The sequence below is a fragment of the Podarcis gaigeae genome (assembly GCF_964106915.1).
Source record: "Podarcis gaigeae genome assembly, chromosome: 6".
Lineage (NCBI taxonomy): Eukaryota > Metazoa > Chordata > Lepidosauria > Squamata > Lacertidae > Podarcis > Podarcis gaigeae.
The window spans coordinates 87,589,224-87,607,201 of NC_139682.1; the positions used below are offsets into that span (position 1 = coordinate 87,589,224).

The 17,978-nt window shown below is 48.6% G+C and overlaps 1 protein-coding gene across 2 annotated transcripts in view; it reads left to right on the forward strand.

Annotated features, from left to right (window-relative positions):
* Window positions 1-7,975: 7,975 nt before the first annotated feature.
* The window catches only part of LMX1A (LIM homeobox transcription factor 1 alpha), a 76,984-nt gene continuing 66,981 nt past the window's right edge, over window positions 7,976-17,978 (forward strand). Inside the window, exons 1-3 of one of the 2 annotated variants that reach the window (XM_083743960.1) lie at window positions 7,976-8,192; window positions 8,463-8,591; window positions 10,543-10,732. In XM_083743960.1, the coding sequence (XP_083600086.1) occupies window positions 8,504-8,591; window positions 10,543-10,732 (278 nt within the window). In that variant the 5' untranslated portion in view covers window positions 7,976-8,192; window positions 8,463-8,503. Of the gene's footprint in view, window positions 8,193-8,462; window positions 8,592-8,985; window positions 9,388-10,542; window positions 10,733-17,978 lie in introns of those variants that run through there. The other variant, XM_083743961.1, reaches the window with a different exon arrangement.

Consider the following 17,978-nt stretch of genomic DNA (forward strand, 5'->3'; position numbering starts at 1 on the left):
CCTCACTGCGCTTGTTGGGGGAGAGTGTTGGTCGCAATTTTTCTTGATTTGTCTCAGAGTGGTTACTATCATGGTTTCCTTGCCGGGGAGGAGGGAGAGACGCAGAGCCTGCTTGTTCTAAAGGAGCAAAGCCGGAGAGGAGCCTCTCCTGCATTATCAGCAGCATCCTTCTCCACACCCCCCACGCGTGCTCCTTGTCCCTTGAGTTCTTTTCCTTCCCTCCCCACTTAAAACGTGGTTACAAAGCACGGATCCACATGGATCCTCAGGATTTTTGCACTAGGTCACCCCAAATTCACCATCAGATCACATAGCATATCCATGGCTACAGCCTGCACCAAAAAACACACGCACCCACTGTTTCATGGGGCCGCAATGGCGCAAAAACGTGGTTACAAAGCATGGATCCACATGGATCCTCAGGATTTTTGCATTGGGCTACCCCAAACTCACCGTCAGATCACATGTCTGTGGCCACAGCATGAACCACAAAAATCATATATCCACTGTTTCGTTTAGAATATTTTTTTCTTGTTTTCCTCCTCTAAAAACTACGTGCGTGTTATGGTCAGGTGCGTGTTATAGAGCGAAAAATACGGTAAGTCTAACAGCAACCATTCAGTGCTTCACTCCACAAAGGGGAAGAAAGTTTCAGTCTTAATCTTAAAATATTAATCTCCATTTCTGACTGCACCTCTGAGCTCCCAGTATTGCTTGTGCTCAAGGTGAAACAGGCTCTTTTCTTACTTACTGGGGCTATCTGGGGAGGAGGCGCAATTGTTGCAGCAGCCATTTGTTGGCCAACATATTATAACAGTTACAGCTTGGACTACTGCAATGTGCTCTACGTGGGGCTACCTTTGAAGGTGATCCGGAAACTACAACTAATCCAGAATGTGGCAGCTAGACTGGTGGCTGGGAGTGGCCGTCGAGACCACATAACACCGGTTCTGAAAGACCTACATTGGCTCCCAGTCCATTTCCGAGCACAACTCAAAGTGTTGGTGCTGACCTTTAAAGCCCTAAACGGCCTTGGCCCAGGATACCTGAAGGAGCATCTCCACCCCCATTGTTCAGCGCGGACACTGAGGTCCAGCACCAAGGGCCTTCTGGCAGTTCCTTCACTGCGAGAAGTGAGGTTACAGGGAACCAGGCAGAGGGCCTTCTCAGTTGTGGCACCTTCGCATCAGATGCCAAGGAAATAAACAACTTTCTGACTTTTAGAAGACATCTGAAGGCAGCCCTGTTTAGGGAAGTTTGTAATGTTTGATGTTTTATCGTATTTTAAATATTTTGTTGGAAGCCGCCCAGTGGCTGGGGAAACCCATCTGGCAGGATATTACTAAAATAATAATAATAATAATAATAATAATAATAATAATAATAATAATAATATGCAAACATTCTGGCTCTGTCTTGGGATTGCTTCTTTGGTCACTTATAATAAGTGCACTACCAACCTCCACCACTTGGTGGCTTGTGTTTTTCTCCACAGCTTTACACTGGGAATCCAGTCTTTACCTGTTTTTCAAATGTCCACGGGCCTTATTCTCGGCTAAATTTGTTTAGGATTGCAGCCTAAGGTACGTCACAACAGTGGCACGAAAGCGGCCTTCCCATATTTTACCCCATGCAAGATTTAAAGGACAGGCACCATATAGGTTGGGTCCTTAACATGCACAGTTGTCACTTGTCTGGGGTTGCAGACAACCATCTGATGGGAAAGACTCACATAGTTGGTCTTGCTAGCCTTTAGGTCTCACACCAGTGCTATGGGATGAAAGCACAGCAGGAAAATACAATTAATACAAAAGAAGTGATTGAAAAAGAGAGCTTGGGGGGGGGGGAACCTTTGGAATTTACTTTCAGGCACTAATTTCTAAGAATTTCTAAGAAGCACAATTTTAAATCGATGTCCCAGTTGGTATATTGCATTGGTGGGAATACAAAACAGAATCCCTGTGGTATATTCTCCTAATGTGGAAAACATTGTGGTCAAGTAGTTTCACACTGTCATGAATGCCCATGAGTACAAGATATTTGGATGACAGAGCTTGCAAGAGGTGAGAAAATATTGCAGACTGCAGTGTCCTTCCAAAACATCATACTTATGACAAAAAATAAAAATGTGCAAACAAGTTTCCACACCAGAGGGGACTGCAGATGTATAACAGGCTATTTTTCACTCCATGGACTTCCTGCAGGAAGAGGAAAATCCAGATTAAAAATTTTAAGTATGGCATTTTGAGGGACGCGGGTGGCGCTGTGGGTTAAACCACAGAGACTAGAGCTTGCAGATCAGAAGGTCGGCAGTTCGAAGCACCGCAACGGGGTGAGCTCCCATTGCTCGGTCCCTGCTCCTGCCAACCTAGCATTTGGAAAGCACGTCAAAGTGCAAATAGATAAATAGGTACCACTCCGGCAGGAAGGTAAATGGCGTTTCCATGCACTGCTCTGGTTTCGCCAGAAGCGGCTTAGTCATGCTGGCCACATGACCCGGAAGCTGTACGCCGGCTCCCTCGGCCAATAAAGCGAGATGAGTGCCGCAACCCCAGCATCGGTCACAACTGAACCTAATGGTCAGGGGTCCCTTTACCTATGGCATTTTGATGGTGAGGGTTTTATGTGAAACAAAATAAGAAAATTCCTTCCAGTAGCACCTTAGAAATCAGTGCAAAAAAACTTGTGCGCGTGACCAGCATGAATTCCACAAAAACGCCTACATAGAAACACTCTAAAACTCCAAAATTTGGGGATCAGTGGCTTACACATCTTGAAACCACATCTTGTACTGTAGGCTGTGTACACACTAACATGTCTGTAGCGCAAAATGTTGTTTTTCTCAATACAGAAATGTTTGTGTACATCTAGACTGAGTCTAGACCTTCGCCTTGATTAGGTCATCCATGGACACACTGCAGTGAGCTTTTGTTTTTGGAATGAAACCAGTTTCCTGTTGTTCAGGAGCAAAAAAATATACAATAAATCTAAAATGTGTGAGAACCATGTAGGGGGGGAAAGTGCCCAGTCTCCATGGATTCTAGAACAAAATGTCTCATGTTCACAGCCATATTCTCAAAAAGTTTTGCAGTATTTCTCCCAGCCCAGACTGTATGGTCAAGCATACTGTAGACCTTGGTTACACCCTCTTACAGGGACTGAATTACTAAAGTTTGAAAAATTATAACCATGGCCGAACTCCTCCATTCTGAAGGAAATCAGCCGTGAGTGCTCACTGGAGGGACAGATCGTGAAGCTGATGCTCCAATACTTTGGCCACCTCATGAGAAGAGAAGACTCCCTGGAAAAGACCCTGATGTTGGGAAGGATTGAGGGCACAAGGAGAAGGAGATGGTGGGACAGTGTTCTCAAAGCATGAGTCTGACCAAACTGTGGGAGGCAGTGGAAGACAGGAGTGCCTGGCGTGCTCTGGTCCATGGGGTCACAAAGAGTCAGACACGACTAAATGACTAAACAACAACAACATGGCCAAACTCCATCATCATCATCATCATCATCATCATCATCATTATTATTATTATTATTATTATTACTCATTTCAGTTCTATACTGCCTTACATTTTTAAGAAAGAAATCTCAAATTGGTTTGCAATCTACATGAAAACACCAAATAAAACAATCCAACATAAAACATTACAAGAAGAAAGTCAGGTATAAAGTTCAATTCAAAGCAGTACAATTAGAAAGAAACTAAAACATTATCTTAAAGATTTCAAAATAAAACATTACCAAGGCCAACTGCAGAATGCACATTTAATGCAGCAAAGTGAATTTCGAAGTATCTCAAACACTTCAAAATGAAACATTTCACCAAAGGAAGTCAAATATATAAAAGGTACATTTAAAACAGCATCATTAGCAAGAAAATGAAATATTATTTTAGGCACAGAAGGTATCTGCTGCACTTGCTACCAGTTGTGGTTCGAGCTTTGTGGGGGCTGTGGAAACTCAGGCTGATGAGCTGGGTCTTGCCTAAGTTCAGGCAACTTTATCAAAGTCCGGGTTCCCTTTTCCCCCAGTCTAGAAACAGCTGAGGAGAGAAAAAAGAACCTGTTGCATTGCAATACAGTGATACCTCAGGTTACATACGTTTCAGGTTACAGACTCCGCTAACCCAGAAATAGTGCTTCAGGTTAAGAACTTTGCTTCAGGATGAGAACAGAAATTGTGCAGTGGCAGCGGGAGGCCCCATTAGCTAAAGTGGTGCTTCAGGTTAAGAACAGTTTCAGTTTAAGAATGGACCTCCGGAACGAATTAAGTACTTAAGCCGAGGTACCACTGTATAGGAATGTGTCTTTTGATGACTACCCAATTATATGCATTTCCCGCCCTTGTTGGCTTTCTTTTAATATCTGTATGTTGTTGCTTTACCTCGACCCTTTTTGGTAAATGTCCAGTTGTTGAATGGGACGCGGGTGTCGCTGTGGGTTAAATCACAGAGCCTAGGACTTGCTGATCAGAAGGTTGGCAGTTCGAAGCCCCGCAATGGGGTGAGCTCCCGTTGCTCGGTCCCTGCTCCTGCCAACCTAGCAGTTCGAAAGCACATCAAAGTGCAAGTAGATAAATAGGTACCACTCTGGCAGGAAGGTAAACGGTGTTTCTGCGCGCTGCTCTGGTTAGCCAGAAGCGGCTTAGTCATGCTGGCCACATGACCCGAAGCTGTATGCCGGCTCCCTCGGCCAGTAAAGCGAGATGAGCGCCACAACCTCAGAGTCGTCCGCAACTGGACCTAATGGTCAGGGGTCCCTGTACCTGCTGCTGGTGGCGCAATTGCCCGGAGCCGGTTCTTCCTTTCCCAAGTTCCATCATTGCCCACAAGGAGGCACCCAAAGACTCCTCTGATGAGTCAGCAAGCGAATTGCGGACATTCCTCAAGATGTTGAGGAGGGGCAGCCCAGCCCAAGCAGCGGCTCGAGCGCCTCTTCCTTCTCAAAAGCTCTAAAAGCTACCCCTGAAGCCACCTTGCGCCTTGGTCCTTCTCGCCCGGTATTGCCTGGCGTGGCAGAGGCTCCCGTGGAGCTACCCTAGACTTGCTGCCTGAGATGTTTCAGCCAGAGCCCCAACTCTCTGCGCGCAAAGCGCTACTCTGCTTCTCAGTTTCCACGTTTCCCCAGAATCCCCCCCCTCCCCGTTGCAACAATGCTTTGTGGATGCTTGACGCCATGCACGGCGAAGGGGAGGTGTCGCTTTCCCTAGAGCTGCGCCGCCCTGCTGCGTAAACGCCGTGGCTTTGTTGTGGTCCACGCGCCACGCCACTAAGGCGGCGCGGGGAATGGCTGCATACCCACGGGCAGCCGATAACAGCTCTTTAAATTACTTTTGCCGGTTGGTATACCGCCTCGGGCGCTGGAGAAGGCAGGATGTGGAAGCAGAGAAGGAAAGGGCGAGGATTGACTTGGTTGTCTGGAAGGATCCTTGGAGGTTTTGCGCGCAATATCCAAGAGGTGGAGAGGAGCAAAGTTTCCCGAGGTCTCTCGCGCCATCGCGCAATTCTTCCTGGAGAGCTCTTCTCAACTCCCCTGCCTTCCCTTTCCCCTTCCGTGGAATCAGCTATAACGCAAAGGCGAGGCCAGAGGTAGACAGTGCGGTGCCCCCCCCCCCCCCCCGTTTGCTGGACTCCAAGTGCCAGCCAGCGTGGCCATATCCCTGCTCCAAGGCCACACGAGAGGAAACCAGGCTCCTCCAGTCCCAACCCCGCTCCTGCACACATCTCTCCTTCGTATATTGGTTCAAACCTGCTGTTAAAACGCCCTCATCAGAGCGCGTTGGAGTCTATTGCTCTGCACACTTCACAAGGAAATACATCCCATTGCAATCAGTGGGAACTTACTTCTGAGCAAGCGTCTATATTGTTCAGGGGCGCCAGCTTGAACAAAATATAGGGGGGGGCAGGTAAGCCCCGCCTCCCGTTATGGAACACACGACTTGGCCCACGCGCACCACTGGAATGGCTTTTATTGCGAGGGCCGAAGTGACCTCGGCCCCTAGGAGTTGGCTCCTGTGAGATTGTTGGTCAAGAATGGAGCCGGAGAGAGGATGGGAGCTGAAAAAACAATGCATTTCAAGTCTCAGTCAGTCACTTATCGTGGCAAGCTGCGATGGCAGTGGGGGTGCAGTGGTTAAAGTGTGGGATTAGGCCCTGGGAGGCCGCGGTTGGAATCCTCACTGGCCTTGGGCCACTCAATGCCGCAGCCTAACCTACCTCACTGCTGGCCACATGACCCGGAAAAACTGCGGACAAACGTCAGCTCCCTCCGCCAGTAAAGCGAGATGAGAGCAGCAACCCCAGAGTCGTTTGCGACTGGACTTAACTGTCAGGGGTCCTTTACGTACCTCACAGGTTTGTTGTGGGGATTAAATGAAGAGGGGGAGAACCGTGTGTGCCACCTTGGTCATGGGCGTAGCCAGGGTTTTTGTTAGGGGGGCAGGCTTTTGTTGGGGCGGCAGAACCTCAGATTTGTATTGATTTGATTTTGGTGGACTTTGGAGGGCAGCTGCCCCCTTGGCTACGCCCATGCTCCTGGTGCGGAGAAGACAGGATATAAATGCAAGAAATAAACAACAACAACGACATAATGCTTTTATCACGCAATCATTATAATCATGCACTGCTATTATTAGCATCTCTTTGTTGAGGTGTTTGGCGTTTCCAAGAGCGCACTTGAATTCCCTGCTCTTATTTGGAACGAAGGAAGCCCCATGGGAATGAATGGGACTTCCTTCTGAATCTACATGAAAGCGCCTGGCGCGCGCATCCACACGTGGCTGCACCTCAAGGTAGAACTTGGTCGTACGCATGAGCCCTCGTAAAGGCTTGTGTGAGTTCCTGGTCTGACGCGAAACCCGGTGGCGTCGACGTTCCTGCAGCAACTGCCCAACAACTTTGATTTACAAGAGATAAAAAAAGGAAAAAAGCTCAACCACTTTGGCTGCCCCCCACAACAAAATTCCTGACTACGCCCATGGTGGCGTCTATGGGCATCATACCAACTTCGGGCACCTTTGGTGCTTGCCAAAGCCCCGTTTTATCTGTTAAAAAGATATAGGAGTGTTAAACTTTTTTCCACTGTTAGTTTGAGGCGGAGTTTCTCGATTTTTCTGTGGGACGTTGCCTGCTTTCTTTGTCTTTATTTGGGTGTGTTTGGGTGTTTTGCTTGCTTTGGGAGGGAAGGACGGATTCTGAGCATCCCCGGTTTCTTCTTCTCCTGCGAAATGCGTATATTAGGGTGCCTGGGGCTGGGTCTCCCCAAAACCAGGAATCCCTTGTGCAGAGGTTTTCGCGTACCGGTTCCTTCGCACGTGGATCGGGGTCGAAGCCAATGTAGCCTTAACTGGGCTGTGGGTCACAGTCACAGCGAAGCTAAGGCTCCCATTCGATGCATCCTCAAATCAGCGGCATTTACTCCTGAGTAAACGTGCCTCGGGCGTAAAGCGCTTCGCACAGCGAAGAACTCTTGCCTTCCCCGACGGCTCAGCGCCGCCCCACCCGGTCGCGTCGCCGGATCTAGAGGGAAGAACGGGTGAGAATCGTCCCAGGAGCGGCAGCAACAGCAATAACAACAAAGCAAATATAGCGCTAACCCTGTTGAGCCAAAGTGTGCGTTCTTCTAAACAATACGACGTGGGTCTCAGAAATACTTCGGCTTCTGCAAGTTGCAGATCGCCCTTACCCGCCTCCCTCCGTCACTCCCTCATCTCAACTTGGGGGCCTCTGTCGATCTTTTTGGCCGGCTAAGGACAACCCCTCCCCGCCCTGACGTGTGAACGCGTCTCCTCCAAGCGGCACGGGCTCCTGTCCTGCTCCAGCGCCGGGTTTGCCGGCTTGAGGTGAGGTGGGGGGCAGGGATGCGCCTCGCACCGGGGGGAGGAAACCTCCGTCCTCCGACTGCGGGGCTCGCCCAGCGGGGAGGGGGCAGAGCCCAGTCCGAGCCGAGCCGAGCCCACCTGCAGGAGACCCGCGCGCCTGGCCCGGCTTCCGCAAGCCGGGGATGGCACCGCGGCTACCTCGGGCCGAGCTCCGGGCCGCTGGGGGCTGCCCGCCGCCCCTTGCTGGCGGCGCCCACCTCCCGCCTCGGAGCGCAGCGAAGGACGTGGCGCCCTTGTGAAGGCTGGGCGCAGGGGGATTCCCAACCCGGGCTCCGACGGCAGCCTTGGCCCGCTGCAGCAGCCAGGTAAGCGCTTTCTGCCGCGTGCGCCCCGCGCGCACGGAGAAGGCGGGAGGCCCGCCAAGCCAGGAGGCACCCAGAACCCGGCCACTCTCCGGGCTGCCGGGCTGCGGGGTCCGCGAGTTCCCGCGGGCGCCTTGGGGGCGTCCAGCAACCGCTAGAGGGAAGAAGCTGCGCGCGGCGGGAGGGAGCTGCAGGCCCAGCTTACCGGGAGGCGTGGAGGGGGAGATCCCAAGCGCCCTGGCCCTGACCTCTCCCCTCCGGCCCTTTTTAAAGCGGAGTCGCGGGCGCACCTGCCCACCTTGCCTCTGTGGGCCATGTTGGACGGCCTGAAAATGGAGGAGACTCTGCACGACGCGCTCGAGCCGCCTCCGCCGCAGCCGACCTCCCTCTCTTCAGTGCTGGGTGAGTGCCAAAGTTTCCCGCGCGCCGCCGCCGAGGCAGCCCCTTCCCAAAGCAAGCCTTGCTTCCGTGCCGGATCCCTTCGGGTGCCGGAGTTGCTCCGCCTGCCTTTCTGTCCCGCGGGAGCTGCCCGTTTGATCCCGATCCCGAAGGAAGAAACGGAGGACAGGCGGCGCCTGCAGTCTCGCCAGCCCGGCGGGGTTCAAACGACCAGCTCCGGGGTGCGTCTTAGGTGGGAGGAAAAGAGGGCGGGGGGGAGCGGGTTTTCCCCGTAGTGGGAAGAAAATAAGCGTCCCAAGTGCCTTCGCGAGGAAGGAGAGAGAGAAGGGACCCCTCGCAATCTTCACCATCACCCACAGAATTTAAGAAAGTACCTGCCCAAATAGCAATATCTATGTCTTTATTAGTTTACTTACCCAAGCCCACAAACACAGAGAGATCTATGAGGGTAATAACTAGTACAGAAATCTTGTTCTGCACACGCTGCATGGAGCTGGAGCGGATAATCATCGCGCCAGGGCTAATAACGTTTCTTGGAAGGGAATAGCGGAGAACTTCTTTCCTCCGCACCCTGCGCGGCAGTTGTTGCTCTGCCGTCGTCGTCGGCGCATCTTCTCCGTCGGCTCACTCAGCAGCGCCGCGCAATGAAAGCCTCTTTGTCCTGGACGTTGCGCGTTTCAAGTTTCGAGGGTCGCGCAGTGGGCAGATGGAGAACGTCGCGACCACAGGTGGCACGGGATGCGGTTGTCCCACCCGAGGACAAAAAGCAACTTTTGTCTCGACGAATCATCTCTAAATGGTAATATAACCAGGACCGCAAATTCTAGGCAGGAAAGATCGATTCTGTATCTAAGAAAACATGGATAAATTTTGAAATATTTCGCCCCTTCCAGGGAGCAAAATCTTGGTTCTGTCTTTGCCCTTCCAAATATACAGCCCCTGGTGCCCAATATTTTCCAGCCTGGAAGGGGCGGAAGGGGACTTCGGGGAGAAGCGCGCCTTTGAATCGTTTGTTCAAATGACCGAATCTCAGAAGTATATTTCACATTGCATTTCGAAAGAGAAGCAGATATTGAATAAGACACCTTATTTTAAAAGAATTTTTCGTTTAGAATTCGAGGCCTTTTTCGTTTTCGCTTAGCTTTGGCCCGAGGGCGGCAAACATTCGCTCAGCCTGAATCTTGCCTTCTTTCTTCAAGTGTAATAGGATGTTATTAGTCACAGCCTTAGAAAAAAGAAAATCAAACGAACTAAAAATAAAACCACAGAGCCCCGTTTTTGTTGTCTAAAATACAACTGCGGTTTTTTTTTAAAAAAAATAAACTTTCTTTTCATAACGCCACGATGGCGGGCGGGATGCTTGGCATCTAAACCAAAGAGCGTTTCGACAGCGGCTCAGGATCCCGCGCCTTCGTTTTGAAAGGACATTAAAGATCAGCTCGCCCCTTACTGAAAACAGACATCTTTAGGGAGAGAGAAATCCCCGTCGGGGTTTGCAAGGCACGCGATTAGTTTGGGAGATGTAGGGAAACGAGATAAAGTGTGTGGACTGAGAGGGATCCGGGTGCGAAGGCGCCCCTTCGCAAGTCCATTTGGGGCTGCGCAGATTCCCACCTCAAGGTCATAGCCTTGTTTTTTCCGACTGGCCTCAGGCCGGTGTTTACTTCCGAGCCACAGCCCGATTCTAACGCACGTTCCTATTTCGGAGTCCCGTCCGGCTCCATGGAACTAAGGCCGGGGCGCACGGGAGGTGGGGAGGAGGCGCGTCCCGGCGCGTCCAAGGAACCAGAAGCGCCTCCGCCCCGTCGGAGAAAACGGGTTTAAGCCTCCGAATGGCGGCTGCTAAGGGCTGGCCCTTCCGCAGGCTGGAGGGCTGAGTTGCGCCTTAGATGGCGAGGCTGAGGGGATGGGAAGTTCCCGGGACGGCTCCTCACGGCCCTCCCGTTCGTTGCAGGGGGAGCCCCGGCGCGGGCGCGCTCGGTGTGCGAGGGCTGCGGCGGCATCATCGCGGAGAGGTTCCTGCTGCGCCTCAACGAGCGCCTGTGGCACGAGCGCTGCGTGCGCTGCGCCGCCTGCGAGGATCCCCTGCGAGGCACCTGCTTCTTCCGCAACCAGAAGCTCTACTGCCGCCTCGACTACGAGAAGTAAGTGGCGCGCCGGCGGGGCGGGCAGCGGGGCGCCGAGCTCACCTTAACCCAAGACCCGCGAGCGGAAGGCGCGTCGGAGCCAGAAGGCGCCTCGGAGCCTGTTCCCACGAGCAAAGCGCAGAGAAGGCGCGGGGCTGCTAGTGGGGTCCAGGCGCCCAGACCCGCCGGGACCTGTGCGCCCGGAGCGCTCGCGTTTCCTCTCCATGCTGCAGTCCTAGGAAACTTGGCGGGCCAAAGCAGCGGGAGGACTTGGATATGAATAGGCTCGGGCTGGCAGGAGACACAGGATTGCAAAACCAGGAGTGTGATGAGGGATGGCCTGTGCCGGCATCCTGCGGGCCTCTTCGCGCTCCCGGTTGAACGCGGCGCATCTCGCTTTAGAGGGAAGGAAAAGGTTTCTCGTCGTGGCTGGAGTCCCTCCACCCCACCCCCCCCCCAGTAAGGACCAGCTTGGCAGTTACAGATAAGACAGGTGCCCACCCAACAACACCTCAGCAAATCGTCTCTAGGACAATGGGGCAAAACTCTCTGGATCTCTCTCACTGAAACGGGGGGTGGGGGGGGGATAACAGCTCCCCACCCCACGGTTTGAGTGAGCGACTGGTGAATGAATGCTGCCCTTTCATATTAAGGGCAGCTTGAGAATAAACAGGAGTCACAATTTGGCTCATGCCTTCACACTGCAGACATGTGATCTTGCTGCAAGTTATCCTCTGTATGCAGCTTCTGATTCCCACACCTAAGTGATACCCATGTCTTTTGTGAAGGAGAGTGCCCAGATTGAGGCAAGGGTGCAACTCTCAAAGGGAGGGATCAGCTAAAACGGTACCTATATATATATATACCTATATATACCTGTATATATATATATATATATATATTGCTGCATTCATTCCTGTTTCCTTCAAAGTGCTACTGGGCGGATGGCCCCATTATGTTCCTCACTTCAGTGTTGAACTGTCTCTCATTGCAACCCATAATAGAGCCCTGTTGGGTCATGTGGGTCCAGCATCCTGCTACACCCAAAGACCACCAGGAAACCCACAAGCAGAGGTCAACTCTCAAAGGGAGGGATCAGCTAAAACGGTACATATATATATATATATATATGCTTTCGTAGATTTTCACGGGTACAGGAATGCAGGTTTTGGTGTCCTCGGGTGTCTTCCCGTGTAAAAGTTGGGGTGTCTAGGCGACGTTTCGACGAGGTCTCACTCGTCATCTTCAGGCTGGTGCTTTCGGCTTCTTGTTACTGGAACAGAGCGGGATCTCAATGTTTGAGTTCCTATAAATACTGTAGAGGGGGTGTGGTGTCTAGCCTCCAATGTTCTGGGCAGAGAGGAAGTTCCAGAGGCACACAGAACGCCAACACCAATCAACCACACCAGACCCAAACCCAGACCCTCTCCACAGATGAATTACTGACACCATCCAGTAGCCAATCCATGGTGGCACCTCCGGATGCTGCACCCCCCTGCAATCCCTACACAGATCTGGCTGACACAAGCCACAAAACCACAGCTCGCCCCTATACACGAAGCCAAGCCAAAGCACAACTAAGTGCAATACAGCCATCTTCTCAGGAAAACTCTTCACAAAGTTCAAGAGGTCAAGACACAAAGACTTTAGCAACTAATCCACACCTAATGACCCACCTAAGTGGTACTCAGGATATCACTCAAGAAATCACTCAAGGTATCTCTCAAGTAATTAAGGAACAAAAGAAGAAAAGGCACACTAGCCTGGGAACTTCCTCTCTGCCCAGAACATTGGAGGCTAGACACCACACCCCCTCTACAGTATTTATAGGAACTCAAACATTGAGATCCCGCTCTGTTCCAGTAACAAGAAGCCGAAAGCACCAGCCTGAAGATGACGAGTGAGACCTCGTCGAAACGTCGCCTAGACACCCCAACTTTTACACGGGAAGACACCCGAGGACACCAAAACCTGCATATATATATATATATATATACTGTATATATATATATATATATTGCTGCATTCATTCCTGTTTCCTTCAAAGTGCTACTGGGCGGATGGCCCCATTATGTTCCTCACTTCAGTGTTGAACTGTCTCTCATTGCAACCCATAATAGAGCCCTGTTGGGTCATGTGGGTCCAGCATCCTGCTACACCCAAAGACCTCCAGGAAACCCACAAGCAGAGGATGGGGGCAACCACCCTCACACATTCCCCCCTCCCCCAGAAGTGTCTCCAAAATGGATGTTCCCGTTACCTATAGTGACTTATTTCTATAGCAGTTCTCTATTAATCTGTCGAATTACCTTCTACCTTAGTTAAGTGCTTTAAACAGAAAGCCCCTACCCACCCATCCATTAGTGGAGTTTTACAGGGTGGGACAAGGGAGGCACCCAGTTTCAAACTATGCCACAGCTGACTGCTGTCCTCCTAAGGCCCATGGTTCTAGGACGGATTTATCTGTAAGAAACAAAGCAGTTTTTCAGAATAGTGGTGCTTGTGTCAAAACTGGTACCATATTCTGTAGTCCTGAATCGGAAAGGGTTTGTGTTGGAATTTCCTTAACTGGTTTCATTCAGTGATTTGTGGAAGTGTTTTGCTCATAGCATAGTGTTGAGACTTCTGGTGGTACTGAATGCCCAGACACACCTACAAGAACCCTGGGTTTTCTCTCATGGAGTTAATGTGGATTGGCAAGAATGGCTAGTATTCAATTAAGTTTTACTTGCTTAGGTGAACTTATTTCAATGGGTCTACTCTGACTAAAACCATGTGCACAACGGTTGTAATAATAAGAGATTTAGGACTTCTCCAGATTACCAGTTTGCAGGGTATTCATCCTGATTTACTTGCACAATGTTTACACTGAGGTTATACGATGTCTGCTATTTATTGAGCATACGTTCTTATTTGTTTGCGGGGAGGTTATATGACAGTGAGTATTCATCCTGATCTGTTTTTTTAGAACAATATGCATTTCCACCAAATTCCTGCTACCCCACACTTTTAATGCACTCCCTTGCTACTTTCTTAACCACAAAATGCACTTTCTAAAAAAAGTGGACGTGTTGTGCCAGAGCACTTGAATCCACTTTAATTGCGCAACCTAAATTTTCTGGTATGCAGTTGAATCCCTCCTGCAAAATATTGACAGCCTGGAGGCAACCTGAGATTGTCCTTTTAAAGCACTTAAAGGTAGAGGTAAAGGTAAAGGACCCCTGACTGTTAAGTCCAGTCACGAATGACTCTGGGGTTGCAGCGCTCATCTTGCTTTACTGGCCGAGGGAGCCGGCGTTTGTCTGCAGACAGTTTTTCCGGGTCATGTGGCCAGCATGCCTAAGCCACTTCTGGCAAACCAGAACAGCGCACGGAAACACTGTTTACCTTCCCGCCAGAGCGGTACCTATTTATCTACTTGCACTTTGATGTGCTTTCGAACTGCTAGGTTGGCAGGAGCAGGGACCGAACAACGGGAGCTCACCCTGTCGCAGGGATTTGAACCGCCGACCTTCTGATCAGCAAGCCAAGAGGCTCAGTGGTTTAGACTGAGGAGACAGTGGCGGTTTTGGTGATGCTGAGCAGATGCAATTGCAGGCAGCTGAATAAGAAGGAGCGGGTAGCACCAGTAATCCTTTGTGTTTCCATACTAAGAAAATGATAGTTGTTTTTTAAAAAAGGAGTAACAACCCATTTTAACCCAGAAGCCACTTTTGTGGCAGAATACTTTCTTTACAGAAAGAAAGTAATGCTTAGGAAGGCCTCTAAATCTTAGCCAGAGGGCTTGTCATTAAGCTCTGCACCATACACTGAATTTAACCCTGGTATTGTCTCCCAAAAGAATCTGAGGGAAATGTAGGGATTGCTAACCAGAAAATGTTCATCACCTTGCCAAACTACAACCCTCATCATTCTTTGCAGGAGGTCACTACCATTAAAGTGACATAAAACTGATATAAATATGTAATGTTGATTTGCATTTAATTGTAATGGAATTACAGCTATTAATAACATCTGTGTTGGTGTGAATTTATTTTTTTTAGTAAATATTTTGTTCCTGCTTTGGGGTTCTTCCCCTCTCCTGACATAGCGCAACCATTTTTTTGTAGACTTATCCAAATGGCAGTTCCCCTGGTTAGATTAAGGGCTGGATTTGCAGTGGGCATGGTAGAGGGAGAACCTATCACTCATAATTTGTGGGTGCTTGCCTCCATTAAAGGCCTGCTGTTCGGTGTGAGTTTATGTCCATTGCTATTTCGCATAGGAAAGCTTGGTGCCTACAATACTCTTATCTTGTGTTTGCTGCAATGGAGTAACATGACTACCCCTTTGGAAGTATTAGAATGGACGAACGGTTTGTGAATACCTGGTTGTTGTTGTTGTTGTTTAAAATAGCATGTGTCAATATCTTTGCTGTGTGTGCAGCAGGAGATTTAGTTCCGTTTGGCTTGCGAATGAGCTCTGTGTAGCTGGGAAACTGGCATGTTCTTGGGTCAGAGTTAGACTGTTACTCGCTCTGTTCTCTCTCGACCTGAGTTTCTTTGCAGGGCCAGATTGCAAAGAGACCTTGAGCAGGTGCTGGGAAACGCAGACAGTGAATTGAGAGTGCAGGGAAAGTTCACTCATTTGAAGGGCTACTGCAACAGACAGTTGTTGCTCAAGGACATTCTCTGCCCGTGAGGCATGGCCTTCAAATGCCACATGGCAGGTATATATGTTTGCAAGTGATAATTAAAGCATAATTCTTGTGAGAAAAAGAAAGGCAGCGTGCCTTCTGTATGAACCAAATTACCAAATAATTAGACAAAAGGGTAATGTTAAGATGTACTATTGTACCTTTTGCCTGTTTCCCATTGTCTGAAATTTTCACTTTCCCCCATTGATTGCAGGATCAGCTTTCTGTGCTGTATGATAAAACAGAATAATTTTCGCTTCTCCTGCTTCTGGCTAAACTCTCACTATTTGCTTATTTTGAGTTATGGTGACTAGCTGCAGAACAAACCTATAATAATAATAAATAATAATTTTATTATTTGCACCCAATCCATCTTACTGGCTTGTCCCGGCCACTCTTGGGTGGCTTCCAGCATAAAAAAATAATTTTTTTAAAAAACCCTAACCTATCTCATATCTGTAGTTATGCCACTATGATTACTTCCATTGACTGGCCTGGGACATTTTGGTATCTGATACAGAAAATCTAGATGGCACTTTTGCTTCCACTACCTGCATGCTGGGGAACGATCTACTAACAGAAAGTTTTCCTGTGGAAGCTTCATTGAAACAAGCAACTGCTCTGAGAAAGTGCTGCCATTTCTGCAGGGCTTGTGCAAAAACAAACAAACAAACAAACAAACAAACAAATGACAGCTTCCTAGTGGTGAGTCAGATCTGTCTCTTCCATTCTGCCACCCTCAAAGGTGCCCCAAATCTGCTAGCTGAGGTGTCTGCCTCAGCAGGGGTGTAGGAAAGGGGGTGTGGGGGGGGGCGGGCTGCCCCAAGTGCCATCATGGAGGGGGTGACAAATTATCAAGGAACAATGACTAAAAAACTAAAAAATTACATTAAAAACTTTTTTTAAAAAAATATGTCTGCTCCAAAGGTCTTATCTTACTACACTAGGGATTATATAGCTATATGTGAAATTTCATGCATATCAGTTAATATCTTGAGAGCCAGTGTGGTGTAGTGGTTAAGAGCGGTAGTCTCATAATCTGGGGAACCGGGTTCGCGTCTCCGCTCCTCCACATGCAGCTGCTGGGTGACCTTGGGCCAGTCACACTTCTGTGAAGTCTCTCAGCCCCACTCACCTCACAGAGTGTTTGTTGTGGGGGAGGAAGGGAAAGGAGAATGTTAGCCGCTTTGAGACTCCTGAAGGGGAGTGAAAGGCGGGATATCAAATCCAAATTCTTCTTCTTCTTCTTCTTCTCCTCCACGATAATAGCTGTTTACTTGGCTGTTTTCCTATGTTGTGAAGGCTGAAATTTCAACAAAGCATGTGCCTTTGCTAGACTCTTTTTGGACACCTGCTAAAAGCATCCTTCTTTAGGCAAGCATACCTGGATGCTTAGGAAGTTGAAGTAATTTTAATCTTAACATTTTAGCTTTTGTATGTTTTAAAAGTAGGATTGTTCATTTTTCTTGATTTTACTGCTGTGGTATTTTTTGTTTTGTTTTGGTAAACTGCTTTGTAGGTTTAAAAAAATAAATTTTGTTAAATAAATAAACAAATGATAAATATAAATAAAATAACACAAGCCAAAACACAATCCATCCTGTAGATTTAAGTATCTGTCCATAGTCGCCTACTCTTGTTATCAGAGTCTCAGAATCCACATTCCTTTGTAAGAAAATACGAAATAATGTAAAACCATTTTTGCAGGCAAAAAATAAAAATAAAAAATCAATTGGGGGGTGGGTGACAAGAAATTTTGCACACTGGGTACCACCTGACCTTCCTACACCTCTGTGCTCAGATAATCTTATTGTCTGGTAGAACTGCCTCTGATTCCCAAAATCTTATAGTTTTCCAGTTGCAGGGTTTATGCTGTGCTCCCTATACCCACACTGCCCCATGATATATTGTTAATTATATGCTATTGGTTATTAGAGTGAAGGAAAGAGTATTCCTCTTTTCTTTCTTTATGTCTTCTTTTACTCATATATATACTGTATATATTTACAGTAAGATACAACCTAGCCCTCAAGCAATTGGAAAAATGTTCTGTTCCTACGCGTTCAGCGGGACGTGAGAATTAAACAGATTGACAATTGTGACCGTGAAGCTGTTTTGGGACCACTCTTCTCGGATTGTTCTTTCAAGGCAGCCTTGTTCAGGGAAGTTTTTAATGTGTGACATTTTAATGTATTTTTAATCTTTGTTGGAAGCCACCCAGAGTGGCTGGGGAGACCCAGGCAGATGGGCGGGGTACAAATAATAAAAAACGCAAGCAATAATCTGATGAATGAAGTTTATTCAGGGTGAAACCATGCTGATATTCTGCTGGCTTCTTGGCTTTCTTAACAGTGGCAAGATTCGACTTGGCGTCTTCTAAAGTTTGAACCACTTTTCTGCCTTCCCAGCAGTATTGCAAACAGATTAGATTTAACTGCTGTTGTGAATGTCCTGTTTGTTGTAATTACTGTTTTATTTTACATGGTTGAAACAGCAAAGGCTGGCTAAGGGGCTGGAGACTGCAGCTTTCGTGTCTTCTTAAGATAGGAAAAATGAAAATTAAGTTCTGTTGGTGGGGATTAAGATTGC